The sequence below is a fragment of the Labeo rohita genome, chromosome 1 (assembly GCF_022985175.1).
Source record: "Labeo rohita strain BAU-BD-2019 chromosome 1, IGBB_LRoh.1.0, whole genome shotgun sequence".
Classification (NCBI taxonomy): Eukaryota; Metazoa; Chordata; class Actinopteri; order Cypriniformes; family Cyprinidae; genus Labeo; species Labeo rohita.
The window spans coordinates 19,414,807-19,440,050 of NC_066869.1; the positions used below are offsets into that span (position 1 = coordinate 19,414,807).

The window sequence follows — 25,244 nt, forward strand, 5'->3', positions numbered from 1 at the left end:
CGCCGCATGACGCGTCATTGTTCGGGCTTTTAGGCAGCTGTTCATGAGTCAGCGCCTTCTCGATTGTTACGGGTGAAGTGGGTTCTGTTGCAGTGATGATTCACATGTTTGTGTGATAAAGGAACCGATTTTTGCGCGGTTTTAATCTGGTCCTCCCTCTCGCTCACACGCAGTCACGACTACTGGATAATCTGAGATGCATTTGACTCAGCAGTCGTGAGACCAATGAAAAACCGCTGAGACTTTGTATATATCGGCATTTATGCTTTCAAAACTTTGCTAACTGTTTCCTCCAGTGAAAGCACTGAGGTGTTTAATTAAACTAAATCCAGAGTATTCATGTTCAGCTGTGAACAACACACTGACCAGTGGTCTGTTAATGATTTATCCTCCTAAAAATATCTAAATTATTCATCTTTCATAAAAAAAAAATATGACCAGTATATTAGGATTCTTTATATTCAAAAAGAATATCCCCCCAACCCCCCATCCCTATGTTTCTAACTTAATTACACTCCCCAAGTATCCCCAGACACTAAATCTGCCTTAAGGACAATTACTCAAAAGGAAAAGTGGCTTGTAAATAAAGGCAAATACTGAAAATAATACATGTTTACTTTTAGAGGTAAGATTAGAGCTAGCCCTCACAGCTTTATTTTTTAAAATATGTTCCCAAAATGATTCATATTCAGTAACTCTGTAGCACCTTAGAGTAATAGGGTAGAGAAATGTTCTCTCAGCTTTCATTGAGGCCAGACAAACTGCTCTGACCTCGTACGTTTTCTAGATTCATAGTCGGGTAGGCAACATGCCAAAGATAAAAAAGATGAACTAGGTTTGTGAAGCCTAAAGCTACTGGCCCACCTGTCCAAAAATAGTCGAGTCCTGACCTGAGGCTTTGCATATGAGTCAGTATATTTTAGCTTCAGCGGACAATAAAGTACATAGGGCATTTAGGATAGTGGTTTTATAGAATAAATATTAAGTAGAATAAGTAAATAAGTGTTTTGTTGTCTTTTATGGCTCCCATGGTATGATTTCTATGACATCCCAAAATAAAACCGTACATTTATATATTTAAGTCCGAACTGATGCAGTTTATTGCATATGTTATTTATATGGCCAAACATGACATTCTAATAGCTTGTAATGTAATTGGAGATTGCATGTAAATGCTTATAAGTTGTCACTCTATGTCTCCAAATAATACAACTCAAGTCAAAAGTTTATATATACCTTGCAGAATCTGCAAAATGTTAATTATTTTACCAAAATAAAGGGGATCATACAAGAAAAAATTAAAGTTGAATTTATAAAAATGACCTCGTTCAAAAGTTTACATACACTTGATTCTTAATACAGTGTTGTTACCTGAATGATCCACACCTGTGTTTTTTTGTTTAGTGATAGTTGTTCATGAGTCCCTTGTTTGTCCTGAACAGTTAAACTGCCTGATGCTCTTCAGAAAAATCCTTCAGGTCCCACACATTCTGTGGTTTTTCAGCATTTTTGTGAATTTGAACCCTTTCCAACAATGACTCTATGATCCTGAGATCCATCTTTTTACACTAAGGACAACTGAGGGACTCAGATGCAACTATTACAGATGGTTCAAATGCTCACCGATGCTCCAGAAAGAAAACACAATGTATTAAGAGCCAGGGGTGGAAAACTTTTTGAATTTAAAGATCAGGGTAAATTTAACTTATTTTGTCTTCTGGGAAACATGTATGTATATTCTGTAGCTTTTGAAGGGCAGTAAATTAAAAAAGAAAAAAAAGACATTTAGGCAAAATAAAAAAGTACATCATTCTGTTCAAAGGTTTACACCCCTGCCTCTTAATGCATTGTTTTTCTTTCTGAAGCTTCAGTGAGTGTTTGATGGATCTCAAAATCATACAGTCATTGGAGGAAAGGGTTCAAATTCACAAAAATGCTAAAAAACCAAAGAATCTGTGGGACCTGAAGGATTTTTCTGAGGAACAGCAGGCAGTTTAACTAAACCAAACACACAGCTGTGGATCATTCAGGTAACAACACTGTATTAAGAATCAAGTGTATGTAAACTTTTGAACGGGGCCATTTTTATAAATTCAACTATTATTTTCTCTCTATGTAAACTTCTTTTATGTGAAATATCTTTTTCAGGTCAGTACTAAATAATAAAACAACATGCATTTTGTATAATCCCTCTTATTTTGGTAAAATAATGAACATTTTGCAGATTCTGCAAGGTGTATGTAAACTTTTGACTTTAACTGTAAATATCAGTAAAGACAAATGTACCACGACCTGAAGGAGGAATTATTTTTACAATTATACAAAAAGGCCTTTTACTTTCTAAAAAAGCACAATTATATTTTATTTAGAAATTTAGGGCACATACTAAATAAGAAGACTACTTTTTGTTCAAAAAAAGAAACTAAACGACAAATGTTTATTTAAAACAATTTAATCAAGAAAAGAGTTTAAAGCAACAGTATAAATTTTCCATGGACAGACAGAATTATAATTCAGAAAGAGGCGGATAGACATTACAGGTTGCCGACAGCAGTGACGTCAAACATCACCCATTCACGGCTTGACGTCACCGCTGACTGCGTTAACAATTGGAGGATTCCAGAGCGCGTCTTTGTGTAGAAGGACCCCACTTCCGCAACACTACAGACTTATGTTTATTGCGTTAATATACTGCTGTATAACATGTCATTCCTTAAGGAGTGCAGAAACTGCCTTGTTTCTTCAAAATAAGTGAAAAGCAATAAATACATGTAACTGTTATTTACCTTCAACATAAACCCAGCACCCACTACCAAAGCAATCTGGATTTACTAGGGGTTCACCTTGGTTTATATGATGGATGTGATGTTGATGCATCAAAGTCATTCTTATCTATGTGGATGCATGATAAATATAGCCTACAGTTCTACTAATAGCGGACACGAGCGCCGCTCTACGAGCGTCGTCGTGATGTCAGTGGATTTTAGGTGCCCCCTCAGGATGCCTGAGTAGTTGCGCTCGCCGCCAATGAGCGTCTCCAGTGTGAATGTCCTTCATTTCTCTGTCTGGCTAGAGAACTTGCCATCACGGATCCTAATTTGGATTTAAAAGGGAAAGGAAAGCACCTCTCCGGTTCTCCGCTGCCCCTCAATCGCGTGACATTCTGGAGCGTCTAAAACAACTTTAACTGTGCGCGACATGGAATGCCGAGTGCTGTCGATTCAGAGTCATGTCGTGAGAGGATACGTGGGAAATAAATCGGCATCCTTCCCGTTACAGGTGAGCGTCGTTCATCGGAGGCTTGCGACAATGCACTCGTCATAATTGTTATGTTATGGTGCATGACAGCGTGCTGATGGAGAAAGGAAAGGTCACATGGTCAATATTCCCTTGCATGCTGTTCTTGTGCAATTTGGAGATATTTATGTAGTAAACTTCCCTTGTGCAGAGACTATTTCATTCCCAGAACTTGGCCTCTTGATGCTGGTTGCAGTGATATACGAGGCTGAATTTAAAATATGTTCCTATTAATAGTAACTTGGCTAATTGATTGACAGAAAAACTTAAAGCTCTGGTTCGGAAGCTTGTGCTGTCAAAACACCGGCAGAAGCCGTTGCGGTGAGAGCAGAGACACGGCGGCTGGAGTGACACTGCCGTTAATCATCACCAGAAATGATTGGGATATCATTGAATCTCGGTTTCTGAAAGATCATTTGGCATGAGGGATCGTGCCGCGTCCAAACTATTAAATCAGGCTCATTAGGTTTTGAATGGCTCCAGCTGTCATGCCACCAGAAAGCGGCTGTCTTCCTATGACTCGAGCCCTTCTTCTGCATACGCGCTGGCTTACGTTTCCAAGACTGACGTCACAGCCGGGAGACTCAATTCCAGCAAGATCGTGACATTTTTTTTTTTCAAAGGCTCTTCCAACCGTGTCTAAACCCACGCTTGTGCATCCTGCATTTTAATGTTTCATCTTTAAACTTTTGAGTCAGCGTGTTTCGGTGACAGAGGGTGCTCGTTTAGATTAACCCTCATGTCTTTATGTTCCCAAAAGGCTTTAGAATCCCAAAGACCCGTAAATAGTGCTGATACTAATAGTAAATTAAATTAACCTCTTTTATTTTCCCTTAAAATTCTTTCAGTTCCTGTGACTATAGGCGGATTAAAGATGTAACTTTTCTGGCTTATTTATATAATGCATCAGCTTTTGAGCTTGATCAGACTAATAACACAGGCATAGTTGGTTTAAGTTATGACGCTATTATTTTAAAAGCATGCATAAGACACTTTATAGATGGTTTGCACTTACGTCACGGTTTGGTCAGTTACCCGGATGCGCGGCCATATTGGAAATACTCGAATGTAAACAACGGCATGGATTGAACGGTTAATGTACTACTAAATACGTGCTAATTTATGCTGTCGAAACCATGGAAAAATGTGTGGAAGTTGCCAAATCATATAGAGAAGGACTTTGTATGCAGGAAAGGGTGCAAGATTTTGACAAACTAAAGTTAATAAGTGGTAAAGATACGTACAAGCTGTATTAATTAAGATAGTAGACTAATATTTCACCTACCTGACTGGAAATGATAAGAACAAACATGAATGTTGTTAAGACTCTTACCCTGGAAATCCTGGTTCAGTTTGGCCAACAACAAATGCCTTTTGTTCCTCAGACAGTTTTTTTGCTCCTTCTCCTTGATTTGTTATAATTTTTGGCGGTCTGTAGTACTCCAAATGTTTTTCCGGGGTCCGACCAATTAGTAAAGCCCAAAACATGACAATAACTGACCACTTTCAGCAGCAGTGATCCGCAAAATATGCGAGTTTTTTTCGGTTCAGTGACATTGTTTACTTTCAGTGCCACCAATATGGCCGATTGATGACGCGTCGTGAAAACACTCTATCAATTATAGTTTATTTATAAAATGAATTAAAATACCAATATAAATATTGATGATAACTAAGTTCTGTGTCCCACAGACCCCAAATGCTACTAATAGTGCCATTGTAAATGGTAAATGAGATTACTCTTTATTTCCCTTTTATGTTCCTGTGTCATAAACAGATGCCATTAGGCCAAATTTATGAAAGCTTTTCTGTTATGCAGCACCTTTTGAGCTGTTTAACTTTAAAACAGTATGTCAGTCTTATAATTTAGGAAGTTAAAAGCATGTGCTAGACTTTCAGAAATATGCAGCGGTCATGCTCAGGTAGTTAAACTTTATATAGCTTGATTATTTATGGCACGAATGGAGCCTAACAGGATAGAAATTGTGTTTAAGTTACCAGTTGCTCATTAAGGGATTGACAGTTGAGTTTGATGTTTAACCATCTGATTGTGTGTAGAATAGTGTATTGGTTTGTGAAAGAATAGTGTATATTCTTATTCTGACTATCACAGACCCTTGTGATTATTGCATGTTGTATATTGAGTCTTTTATGTATCTGTGTTTCTCTCTGAATGAGCTTCTTTTCATGTTTGGAATCTTTGTGTGTGTGTTTGTCAGGTTTTGGGGTTTGAGGTGGACTCGATCAACTCTGTTCAGTTCTCCAACCACACAGGTAGGCTGATTTTTGGGTAACATCTTGTCACTGTGAAACAATGTCATTTGAAAGCATTTTGATAAAAGTGGTCACGTGGTTCACTTCACTTAACAAGTCGCATAGCCTGCTTCTGTTGTCCTCATTTGTACGTCGCTTTGCATGAAAGTGTCTGCTAAGTTATTAAATGTAAATGCAAGTATTTAAAAATTGTTGTGGAAGATATTTGGAAGATAACAAATTTGTTACTATGATGTCACATAGTACACTGCTGAATAGAATGCGTTACTGTATGATGTCATAATTAGGGCAAGATGGAATCTTTTTTGAAAATGTGTTAAACAGCACATGGAGTTCTGTTTTTTTATTAGATTTTTTTGTAAAATTAAGAAGCTATATGTCATAATGACAATACAACATATGCACAAACAGGAACTGACAAAAGAATACAGATTTCAGAAACGTAATATAAAGTGTTCTTGGTGTTATTATTTTCATTTAACCTGACAGGCAGCCCTAAACAACAGCTGTCTTGACTGAACAGCTTCTGAACATGTGATTTAAAATATTTCTGATACAATGACTTTGATTACTAATGCTTACCAAATGAACAAATTGTGAACATTGGCTAAAATATTTCTAAGTTTCTAAGAGTTTGAGGCATTAGGTCATTTTTATTCAGATGGTTTTTGATTTCAGATCAGATCACAGGTTTTGATCAGTTGTTGGATATCACTTGTGCAGTGTGTTTCATTTGCAAATGCAGTGTAGTGCCCCTTGACCTCTTTCTTCAGCTATGTTGAACTGCCTTACTGTCAAGAGGAGAGAAACAGATGCTTCATTGAAGTGCTTAATGCATATTGCATTCACATGTTGTGACAGTTCATTTTGAGCTGTGTGTGAGTAGAAAAAGTGTAGTTTGTGAGGTGTGCAAACAGACCAAGCACCGATTCATGTACTTCAAGAAAGTAGGAGTATTGTGATATGTTTTCTCCTCTTTGGATAGTGCACTTCAAATCTGATCCTTTAAAACATCTCCTATCATGGTTTGATTGAAACTTTTCTGCCCGCATGCTCACATGACACAAAAGGTTTTAGATGATGAATGATGAAGTCTACATGACTTATGTGTTATGTTCCAAGCCTTCTGAAGCAGTAAGTTCGTAACAGTGTCTTTCAGTTCAAGAATTGAGCTTTTATGTTGAACCTTTTAAATAAATTAGCTTGTTCAATTCACAAAATTGGTCTGAATGATTTGTTCATAAATCAGACTGATCAGGTTCTTGAATTTCCTTGTAAATTACCAAAAACATTCCAAGATTTTTGGAAACTCTCTAGGATTTTATTGGATAATTTTGCAACACTGTTTTTAAGTGCAACTCACAAATGTGACCCTGGACCACAAGAGTAAATATTGTGAAACTGAGACATATACTGAGTAAATAAGCTTTCCATTGATGTATGGTTTAGTAGGAAAATAGGACAATATTTGGCCAAGATACAAAATTTAAATAGTAATATATTAAATATTATATTAATATAATATTTAAAAATCTGGAATGTGAGGGTGCAAAAAAAAAAAAAAAAAAAATCTAAATATTTTAATAAAAAATCTTTAAAGGTGTCCAAATGAAGTTCTTAGCAATGCATATTACTAAACAAAAAAAATGAGATATTTATGGTAGTTTTGATATATTTATGGTAGGAAATTTACAAAATATCTTCATGGAATATGATCTTTACTTAATATCGTTATGATGTTTGGCATAAAAGAAAAGTTGATAATTTTGACCCTTACAATGTATTCTTGTGACTGGTTTTGTGGTCCGGGGTCATGGATACTCAGTGTAAGGTCAGGATGATCAATAATGACTTAAATTTTCTCAAATAATATGTTGCACAAAGCTATAGTGTTAAGTTTTGTGAATTTTATTTTTTACGGGTAAATCCAATAATTTCAATAGCAATCCACATGATTAGGAATTTTGCATGAGGGTGAATGATTTTCACATTCAGATTTTCCAGTGGGTTCAAGATGGTCACATGAATTTGCTGTGCTGACCAAACAGAAAGCTGCTTGGTTTGAAAGTGACTTTTGTTCATCGTATGTTGCTGCATGGACAACAGACCCTTTTTTGCCAACAAAATGTTATTGCACCTTGACTTCAGAAGATTATATTGCATGATCCTCATAGGCTACTTGCTTTATAATGGTGATTTGCAGTTTGAAATCTCCTTTCCCTTTCATTTACAATTCATTATAAATGAAGATGACATTCTTTTCATTTTTTTTTTTTTCGGAACTGTCCCTTTAAGGAAGTATGTGTGAGAGAGAAAGTTTGATATAGTACTACAAAAGTTCTCTCTGTTGACCCAGAACTGGTATGTATGCACAAGTGTCATATGTTTATTAACTTCCCAAACACAGTGTCTGGATCAGCTTATTTTAAACGCATCCCGTTTCAAAGCACGCAAGTAGAATAACCCTAACTGGCCTCGGATCAGTAGTCTAAACAACACGTGGCACAACCTACTACGCGCTGTTGCCCTGTGACTGGCCTCCCTCTCTGCTTGGATGCTTTCTTCTCCTCAGGGCTGTAATGTTGTTTTTTCTTAAGCGTTTAAGCCTATAGTCGAAGGGACATGGACTCATGTGCTGCTGTCTTACTTAGTATTCCCAAACCAGTGGCTAACTGAGTATCAGCGGTCTGAATGCTGCACTGTGGAGAGATTATCATTGGGATTTGGGAAGTTGTAGTCATGTAGGTTTGTGGTTAAGGCCTGTGGCCACATTATAAGCCTGAATTTGAATATAGAATGAGTCTCCAGCAGTCCCAGCAGCACTGTGGTTTAAGCACATGTGTTTGTTGTCATGTCTTTGATAACTTTTGGATACTGCATACATCAGGAGTTTAGAAAGGTACACAGTCTTGCATTCTCCTCCTATCCAGATGATTCAGGCTCCTCTCAATGTCCATGATGTTACTTTATGCTGCAGAGAAAAATGATCTGATTCTAATTCAGCATTTTAGTCATCTTAGGTCAGCCACAGAAATATTATTATAGGTTGGTAAATTTAAAAAATTGATACTTTTGGTGTAAATGCAATATATCGACATAATATTGGTTATTTGATGTTGGCAGTTTGATAATTTTTGCCGATATTGGATAATTCCCTGCTCTTATTATTTCTCATTCAAACATATTTTTTTTTCTTGAGAATACATTTTGAATGGAATATTTGTTCATCTTTTGATGCTCATTATAATATTGTGATCAGAAAATCACTTATCACACATACAAACTTTTGTACTTTTTTAGTGGTTTAATTTCTTTCTTTCTTTGTCTTTCTTTCTTTCTTTCTTTCTTTAAATGAACAAGAATTATAGATTTATTACATCAGCCATTTATTGGTTATTGCTATAAAATACCATTCAAAAGTTTGCAGTCTGTAAGAACTTTACTGTGTTGAACACCAAGCCTGCATTAATTCAATAAAAATACAATAAAATTGTGAAATATTACAATTCAAAATAACTATTTTCTATTTGACTGTATTTTAAAATTAAATGTATTCCTGTGATGGAAAAGCTGAACTTTTAGTATCATTACTCCAGTCTTCAGTGTCACATCATCCTTCAGAAATCATTCTAATATGCTGATTTATTAAACATTTATTTATTAAAGAAAAAAAAAATACCTGGATTTGAAATGACCCAGTGAAAAAGTAGTATAGAAGAAGTCCAGCTAAAGATGTAGTGAAGTATATTTGACTGTGCTTAAGTGGAGCTATTACAAGAATTAAATATCTTGCATTTAAAGACAGACATTATTCAAAAATCATACAATTCTCATCAGTAGTGACATTAAAATACATTTTAGGCTTAATATTAAGAAATGTCTTGAGTCTTGAGCGATATGTCAGTAAATATGTCAATAAATTACTTAGTATGAAATAAGTGTATTTCAAATGTATAATTTTTTTACTAGGTCAAGAGATTTATTTTGATTCATTTATTTTTTGCAAGTGTAAAAGTCTTGATCAATTTAGTGTATCCTATGTTGAAAAAGCATCCCTTTCTTAAAAAAACCCCAAAACCTACTGACCCCAAACATTTGAATGGTGTAATTAATGATGTATCATTATTGATTGATTAAATCATTATTGACTGCAGAATCTTCCAGCAGTTTGCGCGCTTAACCTATAGATTGATTGTCATTTTCAATTTAATTTACTTGTTAGTTTATGGAGGTGGCAGCTAGAGGCCGACCGATGCATCGGTTTTGCCGATTGATCGGCACCAATAGTTGATTGCCGGAAATATCGGTTATCGGCAAAAATCCATGCCGATAGTTTTTTCCGGGTTGGGTCCATTGCTGGAGCGGCTGAGAAGGTCATTGTTATACAGCAAAGTCCCTATAGTCTTTGTTATACAGCAGGAGAGTGGCCTCTAGTGAAGGAAATCACTGACAGCACATGCTGTTTGTTTAGACACGTGACACTGCGCGCTGCACAGAGCGGGACACTTCAAAGGCGGATTTAAAACATTGACGAAGAAACGGTGTGTACAGTATACTGTAGTGCGTGTTTTCATGTCATTACTAAGTGATGAATTTGTTGACTAGATGCTGCGTTAGTGGAGAAAGTACAGCAGTATACTTTTGCCCGTTTGGTGATCAAATAAAGTCTTGTAGACCGCCACTTGAATTGAACGTGATGTGTCCAGTGTGTGTGATACCGGAGAGCTGCGAGTTCTTCTAGACGCGACGCTGCACTTTTGCCCATTGTGTGACTAACATATTTTTATATTTTGATTAGATAACCACAAATGTTCTAGAATAGAAGCAGTTAAATTGTGAAAGTACACAATATCCATATGTATGCAATTTCAGTACTTTGTGTAGATATTTAAAGATGGCCTTCTTCAGCTTGATTGTTGATGTAATGGTAGCACTTTACAATATGAGTCCATTTGTAACATTAAGATAAAAGCTGTAGATAGAAGTATTGTTCCTTGTTAGAGTGTGTTCATTTCAGCATTTACTGATATATTTTAAAAAATTGAGTTGCTTTTGTTAACATTTTTGTTTTGTGAACTAACTGTAATGATCAATATGTAATTAATATTAATATTTTGATTCATTTACAAAGTATGGTTTAGTAGGCTACTTTTTTCTTCTTTTTTTTGAAATAGTAGAGCAATATTTATTTTCTGTTCCGTATCCATTTTAAAAACTATCGGTCGATTAATCGATATCGGGCAGTGTGGTCCAACCTAGTTATCGGTATCTCTAAAATTCAATATCGGTCAACCTCTAGTGGCAGCATCCACTTACCTGTTCATTGGCCAGGTCCAGTTAATGTAAATTTGACTCTGTTTCTGAAACATCACACTGAAACTCTGTTCTCTTCCAGCTATGTCTAGAATTAATTTCCTACTCAACACCCAATGTGTTAATGATGGTAATGATAATAGTCATTATTCTGTAAACACTTGTTAGCAATCAGCACCTAAAAGCACTTTCTGCCTGTTGAAGTGACGTCAAAAAGATCTCCAGTCTGGACCTTTTCTCTGGGACTTCATAGTTTGACCTTGGGAATATTTTACAGATTGTGACGTCCAGAGCTTCATCTCTGTTCAGACCGTCAATGGGTGCCGCAAAGCCTTATGGGTAGAAACAGCATGTACCTCATGCAGCAGCTTCTGAATGCTTTCCCTGATCGTGATTTGGTGTGAAATAGAGTATCTGCATGATACGTGTGGGTGAAGTGACTGGGATTAGAGGTTTGCGGTTCTAGCTGAGAGGCGTCGCAGAGTTGCGGCAGCAGAAAATGATGACGACAGACACCCGTCTTATCACAGATTCCCCTTTGCAGTCATCTTCTCCCCAAAACCAACACACACACACATCAAGGCTACAGTGATGCGTCTTTTTCATCCAGCCCCTCAGGCTTTCCTCTGTCCTGTTTCTTAGCAACAAGAAACATACCATGTGACCGGCTCGGTGACTCACCTGAATTGTGACATCACAGCTCCCGCCGAAACAGCAATGATGTCTCTGACGAAACTCTGGCGCTTTTGTCCATATCCCATAGATATGCAAGGGCATACAGATGATCAATCGCTGGAAGTGTCAAGTGACAAACAAGATCTGCATCTTAAACATCAGCAGATGCTCTACATCACCAGTGGATTTTTAATCTGAATTCTATGTATTTGATCTGTGATCTGTCTTTTTTCCAGGGTACTCTCACTGGAAGGGACAGGTCTTGACAGCAGATGAGCTTCATGTCTTGTATGAAGGGATCAAACTCAACAACGTCAACCACTACGACTATGTACTTACAGGTCAGTTCTTTGACTACCATTCATCCCAGTGCAACTCTATTTAACACATTACTGTAGACATTATTTGCTTGCTTAGTAATTTATTGAACTGAGGAATAAAAAAAATGGAATGATGTGGACTTTTAATAAACAAAATAGTGAGAGTGGTGGGAAAGTGTGTTTAAACAGTTAGCATTAAAAGGGACAGTTCATCCAAAAATGAAATTTCTGTCATTAATTACTCACCCTCTTGTCATTCCAAACCTATAAGATATTTTTGATGAAATCCAAGATCTTTCTGAGCTCTAAGATTTCATAAAAAAAATCTTAATTTGTGTTCTGAAGATGAATGAAGGTCTTACGTGCTTGAAGCGGCATGAGGGTAAGTAATTAATGACAGAAAATGTATTTTTGGGTGCATTTGTATTTTTCATACAAACATTTAGAATATTTGTACCAAATTTTTTTATGTTTTCATACAATTTTTTTGTACAGTATTTCACATATTTAGCATCACGTGTCATATTTAATTTCAAGCATTGTATCTAGGTGCACTGAATTTTAATATATCTTTATTAGTAGCAAAATTGTTGATTTTGGATGACACCACATCTATACAAAAATTTTTGTAAAATATTTATATACACTGCCATTCAAAAATTTCGGGTTTTTGAAAGAAGTCTCTTATACTCACATTTATTTTATAAAATACTGTTAAACTGTAATATTATGAAATATTGTTACAATTTTAAACAACTGTTTTATTTTAAAGGACAAGTCCACTTCCAGAACAACAGTTTACAGATAATGTACTCACCCCCTTGTCATCCAAGATGTTCATGTCTTTCTTTCTTCAGTTGTAAAGAAATTGTCTTTTGAGGAAAACATTTCAGGATTTTTCTCCATATAATGGACTGATATGGTGCCCCAAGTTTGAACTTCCAAAATGCCGTTTAAATGCGGCTTCAAACGATCCCAAATGCGGTTGTAAACGATCCCAGCCGAGGAAAAAGGGTCCTATCAAGCGAAATGATTGGTTATTTTTATAAAAAAAATACAATTTATATACTTTTTAATGTCAAACGCTCGTCTTACTCTCCCTGAACTCTGTGTATTCTAGCTCAAGACAGTTAAGGTATGTCGAAAAACTCTGACCGGAGTTTCTCCCTCAACTTTAAAATCGTTCTTTATCACTGTTTTACCTTTTTTGTTAAGGGTGTTTGATCTTCTTTGCATGTTCACTTTGCAAAGACTGGGTCAGTACTTCTGCAGTGATGTAGGATGATTTTGAAATGATTTTTGAAGTTGAGGGAGAAAATACAATCTGAGTTTTTCGACATACCCTAACTGTCTTGAACCACAATACACAGAGTTCAGAGAGAGCAAGGCAAGATGAGCGTTTGAGATTAAAAAGTATTTAAATTGTATTTTTTAAATGAAAATAACCGATCGTTTTGCTAGATAAGAGACGCTTCTTTCTCGGCTGTAATCGTTTACAACTGCATTTGGGATTGTTTGAAATGTGTACAAATTGCTGTGAGACCAGGCTGGTATCACATGATCAGATGAACTGTTGAAAGCAGTTGCACTGCTTAATATGTTTTTGGAAACTTAATATATTTTATGATTTTCATAGCTGAGAAGGAAAAACACTAAAGTCTATAAATAAAGATATAAACTAAAATAAACACATGGCAAAACGTTTACAGTTTTAACACGTTCAGATTAGATTTATTAAAAATCAACCTGGTATATAAAAAGTGCCAGTCGTTGAAGAAACTCCCATAGGAGCCAAATTCAACATTGTGGCATTGAGTACTGCATTGGCAAACGCTCCTGTTTGTCCTGATAATCTAATAATCTAGTTGGTTTGTTTGTTGTGAGTTCAGTAGGTTTATGTGTTGTTGTCTAGAGTCTGAGAGGAAGTGAACACATCTCTCTGTCCCTCTCTAACAATGCTGCTAATCAGCACCGGGGGACCATAGAGGACACATGGTCATAGTTGCCGGTCTCGCACGAGCACCGCAGACTGGGATGCTGTGCTCTATTGAGTGTGTTAGCGAGCGAGGAGTCTCTGGTGCATGGGCTCTCCTTTACCATCACCTTGAGAGGAGAAGGAAGAGAGGAAAGCACAGAATTGGTAAAGAGGAAAAGGGGAAAGGAGAACATAGGAATAGAAAGCCATGTGAAATATTTAGTCCAGCAAAGCCTTAGTTTACACTGCGTCTCTAAACGTACTTTTTTACACACATTTAAACCGTAAAAATACACTTAGCTCCATCTAAACGGAAATATGAGTCTGTTAAATTCACGTGTGGGGATTATTTTATTTTGCTTAAATGATAATGTAGCTTTATTTTTAAATAGCTGTAGTTGTTTAGCTGTAGAAATTAATGCTTTTATTGAGCAAGGATGCATTAAATTGATCAAACGTAACAATTTATAATGTTGCAAAAGATGTATAGTCTAAATAAATGCTGTTCTTTAGAACTTTATATTCTTCAAGGAATCTTGAAAACAATATATCTAAGTTTCCACAAAAATATTAACTGTTTTCAACACTGATAATACTAAGGAATTGTACTATTCATTTTTTGAGCAGCATATCAGCATATTAGAATGATTTCTGAAGGATCATGTGACACTGAAGACTGAAGTAATGATGCCGAAAATTCAGTTTTGCATCACAGAAATAAATTACATTCTAAAATATATTAAAAATGGAATAACATTTCACAATATCACTGTTTTTTCCTGTATTTTTTGGTCACTATTAGTCAGAAGTTTTTAAATGGTAAATTTTTTAGTTTTTTAAAGAAGTCTCTTCTGCTCACCAAGCCTGCATTTATTTGATCCAAAGTACAGCAAAAACAGTACAATCTTGAAATGTTTTAACTATTTAAAATAACAGTTTTTTTTTTTAGCGTCATAACTCCAGTCACATGATCCTTCAGAAATCCTTCTAATATTCTGATATTCTAATATTTGCTGCTCATTTATCATTATTTTGTTGAAAACCACTGGATTTTTCAGGTTTCTTTAATGAATAGAAAGTTCAGAAGAACATAATTTATCTGAAATACAAATCTTTTGTAACATTATAAATGTCTTTATCATCACTTTTGATCAATTTATTGCATCCTTGCTCAATAAAAGTATTAATTTCTATAATTTCTTTCCCCTCAAAAATTATACTGACTTCAAGCTTTTGAATGGTATAGTGTATAAGGTTACAAAAGCTTTCTATTTCAGATAAATGCTGGTCTTTAAATCTTCCTATTCATCAAAGAATCCTGACAAAATTTTAAATATTGATAATAATAGAATTTAGAATATTAAAATGATTTCTGAAGGATCATGTGACTCTGAAGACTGGATGCTGAAAATGTGGCTTTGATCACGTGAATAAATTACATTTTAAAATATATTCAAATAGAAAGCAGTTATTTTAAATGGGTAAAAATATTTCACAATATTACTATATTTTTTGTTTAAATAAATGCAGCCTTGGTGAACAGAAGAGACTTCTTTCAAAAACATTACCTAAACTTTTGAGCATGGGTGTATTTACTTCTAACATCAAAACCTAACCTTTTTTAAAATCTCATGAAAAGTGTTTTTCTTGTATTTTGTATGTCTTGTATCTTTTGTTTTCAAAGCACTCATTCTGTCCTACCTGTATACTGACCATCTGTCCTAGGCTCTATTTCTAGTGCACTAATTTTTGAACTGCTGTTGAACCCTTGTGCATGCCTCTCTTACTAGTGGCTTGTATTGTCACAGTGCGATTTAGTGTGTGACACATTATGGCATCATGAAAAGCACTGAAGGTCAGATGAGTCACACATAGGATTTATTCACCTGACTGTAGAGACCGAGCCGCCACATGAACAATAGCTGAAGAGTGGCCCTGGAAGTTTCAGAGCGGTCCCAGCCCAAATAAATTTGGATATTTATGTCACTTCCTTTGATACAGTGCATGCTTTAATGTGATTATTGAGTTCTATCTGTATAATACACATAAGAAGGTGTTCTGATTCTAAAGTGTATATTGTAGTGTATTTTATTGCAAAGACAACCTAATTTTCACACTATTTCACTTGCAAATTTACTGTTATTGACCCCTCGTACTTGTGCTGAATGGTCAGTTTTTGTACTCCAGGAACATTTTGATCTGGGACAAATGGAGTCAAAGATCAAGAGTAAGTAGTTGTTAAGAAAATCAAAGTATTGATCAAAGCTCTGCTCTCTCCATTACTGCAGGTTACACTAGAGATACATCGTTTTTGGAGATGGTGGTTGACATTGTCCAAGAGCTGAAGAGGGCCAATCCTAACCTTGTATACGGTGAGAGTTTTTCAGTCTCTTTCATTCTAATTTAACATAAAAGCTAAAAACTGTTTACCAGCATGTTTATACTGTTAAGAAGTCTTGGGTCAGTAAGATTGATTGATCTTTAAAAACATTAAAAACTCACAACCCAAACATTTGAATGCTAGTTTACATTAACCTTGCACATTAAAGTATAACTTTTTTTACTGTTTTTCTCAGTTTGTGACCCTGTCTTAGGTGACCATGGTTCAATGGTAAGTTTACTTGTGTTTTTATACTGTCTTTTGTACTGTTATACTGTGTTTTGTCTTCTGTCCCATTCTGTTCATTATGCAGGTAATAGAATTTGGAAAAATGTGACGTTTATTTTTCATAGTACTCTGTCTTTTCCAGTATGTTCCTCAGAATCTCCATCCCGTGTACAAGAACAAAGTAGTCCCTGTGGCCGATATCATCACACCCAACCAGTTTGAGGCTGAGTGAGTAGAATACCTCCATTCAACAGCTTTGTGTGTGTTATTTAGTGATTGGATCATGTTTCTGTACTGCAAATGTCAAACCTCCAGCTCCTCACCTGCTTTAGTAGGACTGCTGACAGAAGAGTGATATTGTAGCACCCTCTAGTGGTCAGCCGTGGATTTACCTATAAATCTTCAGTGCCTCACTGCTGTTCACATCACACTGATGTGCCTTCAGATCTTAACAGCATGTTCTTTACTGCAGGTTGTTGACAGGGAAGAATATCAGCACAGAGAAAGAAGCTGTTGAGGTGAGCATAAATACATTTGTGAGAAACAGCCCTCATAATAGCCTTCAAAAATGGGAAGCAGAAATAAATGTCTGAATAGAATTATATCCACTAGCTGCAAAAATGTCTAAATTTTATTGTTGTTGTTGTTGTAATTATTACTATTATTATTATTAAAAATAATGATTTTATTATTGTTATCTTAGTAATAATTAATGTATTAGTGCTGTCAAGTGATTCATTGTGATTAATCGCATCTAAAAAAATTTTTTGTTTACATAATACATGTGTGTACTGTGTATATTTATTATGTATATATAAACACACACAAACACACACACACACACACACACACATATATATATATATATATGCATGTATATATTGAGAAAAATGTTATGTTTGTATCTGAAATATATTTATATATCATATAAATTATATGAAAAAAAAAATTATATATATGTGTCTGTGTGTGTGTGAATACATGTAAATGTATTTCAAAATATGTACTGTATGTGTGTGTAGTTATATATACATAATAAATACACACAGTACACACATGTATTATGTAAACAAAAACTTTTACTTTGGATAAGTTCAATCATTTGACAGCACTATATATTATGTATTACTGTAATATTATCATTATTAATATTATATAATAAATGAGTAATAATACAAATAATTTTAAACTATTGTTAATTATTATAATAATATAATGTTATTATCAATAAAACAATACAATACATTTATTGTTGTTGTAATAATTTTATCATTATTGTCAATAATAATGTGAAATTGTTTTATCTTATTTAATATATTCTTATTATTACTGTTATGTAATTAATCATGATTATAATTGTTGTTGTTATTGTTATTATTATTGATAATAATAAGAAACATAAGAACAATAATAAGAATAATATTTGAAGTTGTTGTCATATCTAATGATATACTAAAAGGTATAGTTAATAATAATAATAATAATAATTACTAGTATACTTCTCATTTTATCTACCAAAATATTATTATTATTATTATTATTATTATTATTATATTCTAATATTAAATTAGTAATAATATGAATAATTTTAAAATGTTTATTATTATTATTTAATGTTATCAACAAGAACAATAAATAAATTTTATTCTTCTTATTATTGATTTAATTGTTATTGCAAAATTATAATTAATTTTAAATTACAGCAATAATAATAGCAGTAGTATACTTATGATCTTATGTAGTAATATATTTATTGTTATAATTATTATTTTTGTATTACTGTAATGTAAATAATTATCTTTTTTACTGTTGATTTTAGTATTCCAGTAATAAAAAAGTATTATCATAGTTGTAATTAATATATTATTTAGTAATTTTATTATTATTATTATTATCTGATATTAAATTAGTATTAAATTATAATATGAATAATTTTAAAATGTTTATTTTTATTATTAATATTATTAGTTGTTATCAACAAGAACAATTAAAAGGTTTAAAAATGCATTATTATTGTTGTTGTAATATAATTATTTTTATTGACAATTATAAGAATGTTTTAAAGTTATTGTTGTTTTATCTTTTAACAATAATAAAAGTTGTTGCTGTTATCATATTATCTAATTATATGCTATAATTGATGATAATAATAATAATAGTAATTTAAAATCTTTCCCTTATTATCTTATTTCATAATGTAATAATACTACTAATAATAATATTCCGTTGAAAACGGCCTTTTTGTGAACCCTTTACAGACAGTTGTCTGTATTTTTAGAAACTTTTGAAAGCTGAAACAAAGCACCTTGCTATTCACATGCTACTGGCCCCCGGTCAAAGTCTCTGACTGTGTGTGTGTGTGTGTGTGTTCAGGTGATGGACCTGCTGCATAAAATGGGTCCCGACACTGTGGTAATCACCAGCTCTGATCTGCCCCCTCGTCTCGGAGACAGGTTCCTGGTGTCTTTTGGCAGTCAGCGCATTTGTAAGTGTGTGTGCTTCCTGTACAACTCAAAATTGCTTAGTCATGAATTTAAAAGCATGTCAAACTGCTGAATAGTGGAAGATAATATCACTGTGTGCAATTTGACCAATGACAAAAATCCCCATAAAGACAGTTTATTGGAATCTATATGAATTCAGATTTTTTTTTTTTTTTTTATACACAACCATGTTTCTGCAGTGATGCCGGACGGCACAAGGACGACCCAGCGGATCCGAATAGAGGTGCCGAAAGTGGATGCGGTGTTTGTGGGAACCGGTGATCTATTTGCTGCTATGCTGTTGGCCTGGACTCATCATTACCCAACAGACCTGAAGGTACAGCATATTAAATCAGCGTGTCATAAATGCATCACAGTGATCATGCAGCGTAGTAAGAAAATGCTGATCGAGTCTTTTTCTCACTGTTCCTTGCAGACGGCATGTGAGAAGACCTTCTCCGTTATGCACCATGTCATTCAAAGGACTATATCTTATGCCCATGGTAAAACAACTGCCATAGATGTTTGCTTTAAATGTATTTGCATGGTATAAATGAATGAGTGACAATAATGCTTTTCTCTTTGTCTCTTGTATTTTCAGAGATGGCAGGTCCTGGTAGAAGACCCAGCCCGGCCCAGCTGGAGTTGCGGATGGTCCAGAGTAAAGCTGACATAGAGGATCCAGCCATAGTCATGGAGGCCACAGTTCTATAGAGCCGCCACACGCCACATCTCATCCACACATCTCACCTTCCGCTCACAACTGCACAATGTATAGATGTTGTACATTTTGATATGTAATGTGACATTGCCTTAGAATCTCAGCCAGAGCACAACAGTTCCATTTCAAGAGATTCAGCAGGGTACAGCCAAACAAGCGAGAGCGAAAGAGCCGCCGCGCTCCGAGAGAGTGTAACCACGCAGAGAAAAGAGAAGGGAAGAAGAGCATGGGAGAGATGATCAGCCTCTCTCATTCACACTTTCTTGTGCATCTTCACCATCTCTGTCTCTCTCTCTCTCTTTCTCTCGAAGCTCCTCAAGAACTCCGGTTCGTCCTGCACATAAAGCCCAGTCACTGACATTTCCAGACCAGGTCAGTTACCTAAACTGCCATTGATCTAGTGAGGACCAAAAGTTTCTACAGTCTTATGATTTTGAGTCAGCAAACATAGAAAGCAAAACCTACATGGCTGAGTCTCACAAAAACTGTCAGGAAATGTCAGTCCAAAATCAAAAGATCAAAATAAGAAATTTATTGCATAAAAGAAAGATTAAGATTTTTTTGCATTATGCTATTTTTTTTTCCCCAGTTCTTTGTTGCTCACTGTAATGTGAAAATGTCTTCTTTTTAATTAAATATAATTCTATAAAATTATACATGATTTTAATTATATATATACCAATCAAAAGTTTTTGAACAGTAAGATTTGTAATGTTTTTTTTAAAAGAAGTCTCTTCTGCTCACCAAGCCTGCATTTATTTGATCCAAAGTACAGAAAAGTTTTGATTTTTTTTTTTTACTATTTATAATAACTGTTTTCTATTTGAATATATTTTAAAATGTAATTTATTTCCTGTGATCAAAGCTAAATTTCAGCATCATTATAATTATAGAAATTAATACTTTTATTTAGGAAGGATGCTTTAAATTGATTAAAGTGATGATAAAGTCATTTAAAATGTTACAAAAGATTTCTATTTCAGATAAATGCTGTTCTTCTGAACTTTCTATTCAAAGAAACCTGAAAAAATTCTACTCTGCTGTTTTCAACATAATAATAATAATAATAATAAATGTTTTTTTGGAGCAGCAAATCAGAATATTAGAATGATTTCTGAAGGATCATGTGACTGGAGTAATGATGCTGAAAACTCAGCTTTTACATTTTAAAATATATTAAAATAGAAAACAGTTATTTTAAATAGTAAAAATGTTTTACAATTTTTACTTTTATTTAAAAAAAAAAAAACATCATAAAATCTTACTGTTCAAAAACTTTTGACTGGTTGTGTAGTTTTTTTTTTTTTTTTTTTTTTTTTGATGAAATGTGATTTGTCAAACAATGCAAACAATGTTGGACCTAAACATAGATTTTCTTTATGCAAAATATAATTGTTTTTATCTTTTGATTTGGGAGCTTAGTGTAGCTTTGACTTTCCTTTGTGAGATTTACCCAGAAAGCTTTGCTCACTGCGGTTCTTAATAAGATACCTGCATCTGGAAAAGATACATTGTAGCCAACCTCAAAAACGAAGTTGTTAAATGTGTATTACAGACCCAAAGCACTGATTTGTGTGAGAGTCCGACTTGTCTAAAATGTGTATTTTATTGTTTCTTTTTTGGACTATTTTCTTCCACGAAGGAAGATTTTACTGAAGAGATGCGCTGCTGTATTTTGTGACTTGTTGATGTTTTTGGTGAGATATACTGTAATAATTTTTGGCCTTGCTCACGTGTATGATTTAACTCTCGTTCCATTGATTTCAGTTTTACATTGAGCATTTACAAATGCGGACTTTTTCGAGCATTTCACTTCATGTTTGTTTGTCAATGTAACTAACATTATCATCTCATTTGCTTTGAACTGATTGTATTTGCATTGATAATCTACTTGTTTGTACAAGCAGAAAAGACTTTAAAAGTAGTTTTAACTTTTTATTTAATAGTATTTTCATATCTTAAACAGAAAAGACTCAAATGAAGTCTTAAGTTCTGGGGGAACTTCTTAAAATGCCTTGATCAACAGTAGTTGTGTATGTGTGCTAGTCGGGTGACCTGCGCCTGCTTCTCTCTCGCTGTGTCAGAGAACGTGGTGCCTCCTGGTTACGATGCTGTGAACGATAATAAAAGGCAGATGAGTTCTATGTTTCATCAGACTTGTTCTCCTTTATTCAGTTCATAAGGAGATCGATTCAGGCAACATCTTCCTTTATGTCTGTTTATATCTCTGTTTGATCCATTTTCCATGGCACTGCAGTTATATGTGCATTTCTCAAGTATTATTTTTGTTTTTGACTTGTTTTACACCTAACTAATGCTCTTCCAAAACTAATCACATTTCTTTTATTCATCTTTTCATCATCTGATCGTTCCTGAGTTGCATTTGTCTTTTAAACACTTAAAAACACTTAAAAGTGAATCTCACGAAAACATACCCATGTCACATTTACTCCAAAATCAAAAGAAAAAAGAGGGAACAAGAAAGACAGAAACAAAGCCTATTTTAGGACTATTATCATTTTTTGGATTTGTAACATTTTTAGTGCGAATATTGCTAATTTTATTTAATACAATATTTTAATCAGCATTAACTGGTTCAACAAAAGCATGATATACAAGTATTTTATTAAATATAATGATTATTGATAATAATTTAAAGATGTACTTAATTTTCATTAAATAGTTTTAGAATTTAAAACCAAAAAACTGAATTTAGACAGCATTTCAGCCCTACAAGTGTTGGGGAAATCCAGTAATTCTGTACATTAGTTGAGACTTTCATAGCTCTGAGTTCTGAAAGTTATTTTTTATTAAAGAAAATTCAAATTTCTTTACATTTTGGGGTGAGATATGACCGAGCCATGTTCTTTCATAAGATTCATCCCTCTTCATTCACTTCAGCTTCTACATTTCCATCTTATTTTCCTTCGCATCAAAAAAGACGGCCATGTGCAGGACTAATCAGGGGGTCAGCATTGCTCTGAGGGGCATGTGCTTCAGCTTTTCATTAGTTACTGAGCTGTTATCTAACTTCTTATGTGTACTTGTACGTTGTGTACGTGTATGTGTGAATGACTAACGGATGGTTCTGCCGTGAGTGTGCGAGTATTTGTGTTCTCTGAAGGAATATGAGGGTGTGAGCGGGTTAACGGGGGAGGGAGGAAAAATAAGAAAAGCCAAGTCTAGTCTTTGTGAATAAATACAGTGCTATACAGATGATCATGACATAAGTGATGACATCACTGTCTCCGAATGAACAGTACTGGTACCATTTGCTAATAGCACTTGCCCAAGTGCAACAAAACAGGCTTAGTTTAGGGCAAAATGGCCACTGCTGCATGAAGATGCCTTGGTGACCAGTTAACCTGCAGCAAAATGTGCATTCTAACTATATTTAAAGCAACATTATGTACTGTTTTACTTGAAAATATCAGTTTCAAAGTCATTCTGGTGGTAAACTGGCTTTTAATAAGGCGAATGGCAAATGTTTTTTTTCCCAAGCTCCCTCTCAAACGTCCGTTCTGGGACTATGTAAATTTGGTGGCGGATTGCTTTACAGCAGCAACAAATGCATGTTTACAGTAAAAATAGGACAGTGAATTCCACTCATTTAACTGTAGAGGGGCCTAAAGTTGCATAAAATACACAAAACTGGTCCTTTTCTTTTTTAGGCTCCCTCCCAAACGTCCGTTCTGGGAGTATTTAAATTTAGTGCGCGGGTACGACTTCCCGCAAAAAGGGCGGATTGCTTTAAGACAGCAACAAATGCACATTTGCTGTGATATATGTCAGTGAATTTCACTCATTTAACTGTAGAGGGCTCTAAAGTTAGATAAAATACACAAAACTCCTCTGTTTCTTTTCCACGCTCCCTCCCAAATGTCCGGTTCTAAGTGTATTTAAATTTGGTAAGTCAGGGGGACCCCTCTTGAAACGCATTTTGAGTAGCAATTGGGCAAGTTTTGTTGAGAAAACCTGGCAACCCTGTCAGGGTTTTCACATCAAAACCTGCCCAGTCGCTTTTCGAGAGGGGTCCCCGGTAAAAATCATGTTCCAGGAGGTAAAACACACGTTTTGTGGTGGGGTTCCTCTGGTAAAATTAGGGCTAAATATTACGTTATTGTGGTTCCTTCAACCCGCGGACATGAAAAACAACTCACAGCAACAGTATGAAAGTAGCCCAATTCCGCGGGAAAACCGCGGACTTGGCAACACTGGTACAAATTCCTGCAAAGAGGACGGATTCTTTTAAAGCAGCAACAAATGTATGTTTACAGTGAAATAGGAGAGTGAATTCCACTCATTTATCTGTAGGGGGCTCTAAAGTTGCATAAAATACACAAAACTATTCTATTTTCTATTCTCCCTCTCAAACGTTCGATTTGGAAGTATTTAAATTTGGTGAGCGGGTACGAATTCCCGCGAAAAGGGTGGATTGCTTTACAGCAGCAACAAATGCACGTTTACAGTGATGTAAGACAATAAATTACACCTAATTAACTGTAGGGGGCTCTAAAGTTGCATAAAATACACAAAACTTTTCAATTTCTTTTCTACGCTCCCTCCCGAACGTCAGTTCTGGGAGTATTTAAATTTGGTGATCGGGTAAAAATTCCCGCGAAGAGGACGGATTGCTTCAAGGCAGCAAAAAATGCACGTGTACAGTGATATATTTACAACAGTGAATAACACTCACTTGACTGTAGGGGGCTCTAAAGTTGCATAAAATTCACATACACAAAACTCTTCTATTTTTTTTTTTTTTTTTCACGCTCCCTCCCAAAAGTCCGTTCTGCTTTTACGAAAATTAATGATGGTTTTACCACAGAAAAAAAAAAAAACATGGTCACTATAGTTAAACCATGGTAACCACAAATTAACCACGGTCTTGCTACACTAGTTTAACCATGGTATTTGTAGTAAAACTATGGTTATACAAATGGTAATCAATGTGCCAAAAAAACATGGTTTCTACACTTTTACTATAATAAAACCATGGTTTATTTTTGTAAGGGAGTGAGTATTTAAATTTGGTGAGCGGGTAAGAATTCCCGTGAAAAGGGCGGACTGATTTACAGCAGCAACAAATACTCAAAACTACATACTGTTGCTTTAAATATACCAGGAACATGCTTACAATGAAAGCACACTTGTGTTTACTGTTTATTGAACAACAGGTGTGTCCTGATATAAGAAACCTAGTCAGAACCTCATAATGACTAAAAAGAAAAAAAATAGTGGGCAGCCAAATATTTGTTATGGCAGTGATGTCTAGTGTGTTCCCTGAGGAAAGTGTGTGATTAAGAACTTTTGAGATGAACTACATTTTTGTTTGTTCTGTATTCATAATGTTTGTAAATTGTATATCGGTCTGTGGAAATTATGTGCCGTCTATTGTAAGACTGTCGATCAAAAATGACCAAATGACGCTGAACTCCTTCTAGTGGATGGAGCTTCTGTCGTCTGAGAAAAACTATTCCACTACCATTATTTAGGCCATAAATAAAGTGATCTTTAGTAGCTATACTAGGTCCCTGAATGCCATTCTTTTTTTAATCTGATGTCCTGAGTCCATATG

At 34.8% G+C, this 25,244-nt stretch overlaps 1 protein-coding gene across 1 annotated transcript; it reads left to right on the forward strand.

Annotated features, from left to right (window-relative positions):
- The first annotated feature begins 2,793 nt into the window (after positions 1-2,793).
- On the forward strand, positions 2,794-24,986 carry pdxkb (pyridoxal (pyridoxine, vitamin B6) kinase b). Its single transcript, XM_051114474.1, has 11 exons — positions 2,794-3,279; positions 5,517-5,571; positions 11,796-11,900; positions 16,143-16,226; positions 16,431-16,465; positions 16,605-16,690; positions 16,935-16,980; positions 18,836-18,947; positions 19,146-19,282; positions 19,382-19,448; positions 19,547-24,986. Exons 1-11 carry the CDS (start codon positions 3,199-3,201, stop codon positions 19,657-19,659), a joined length of 921 nt encoding a protein of 306 aa, XP_050970431.1. The 5' UTR covers positions 2,794-3,198; the 3' UTR covers positions 19,660-24,986.
- Positions 24,987-25,244: the final 258 nt, after the last annotated feature.

Excerpts from the sequence above, each read along its gene's own strand:
- pdxkb (XM_051114474.1), top strand. The coding sequence starts at position 3,199 with ATGGAATGCCGAGTGCTGTCGATTCAGAGTCATGTCGTGAGAGGATAC. Across the intron at positions 3,280-5,516 it reads CGGCATCCTTCCCGTTACAG|GTTTTGGGGTTTGAGGTGGA; the intron begins GTGAGCGTCGTT and ends TGTGTTTGTCAG. Across the intron at positions 16,227-16,430 it reads CAATCCTAACCTTGTATACG|TTTGTGACCCTGTCTTAGGT; the intron begins GTGAGAGTTTTT and ends TGTTTTTCTCAG.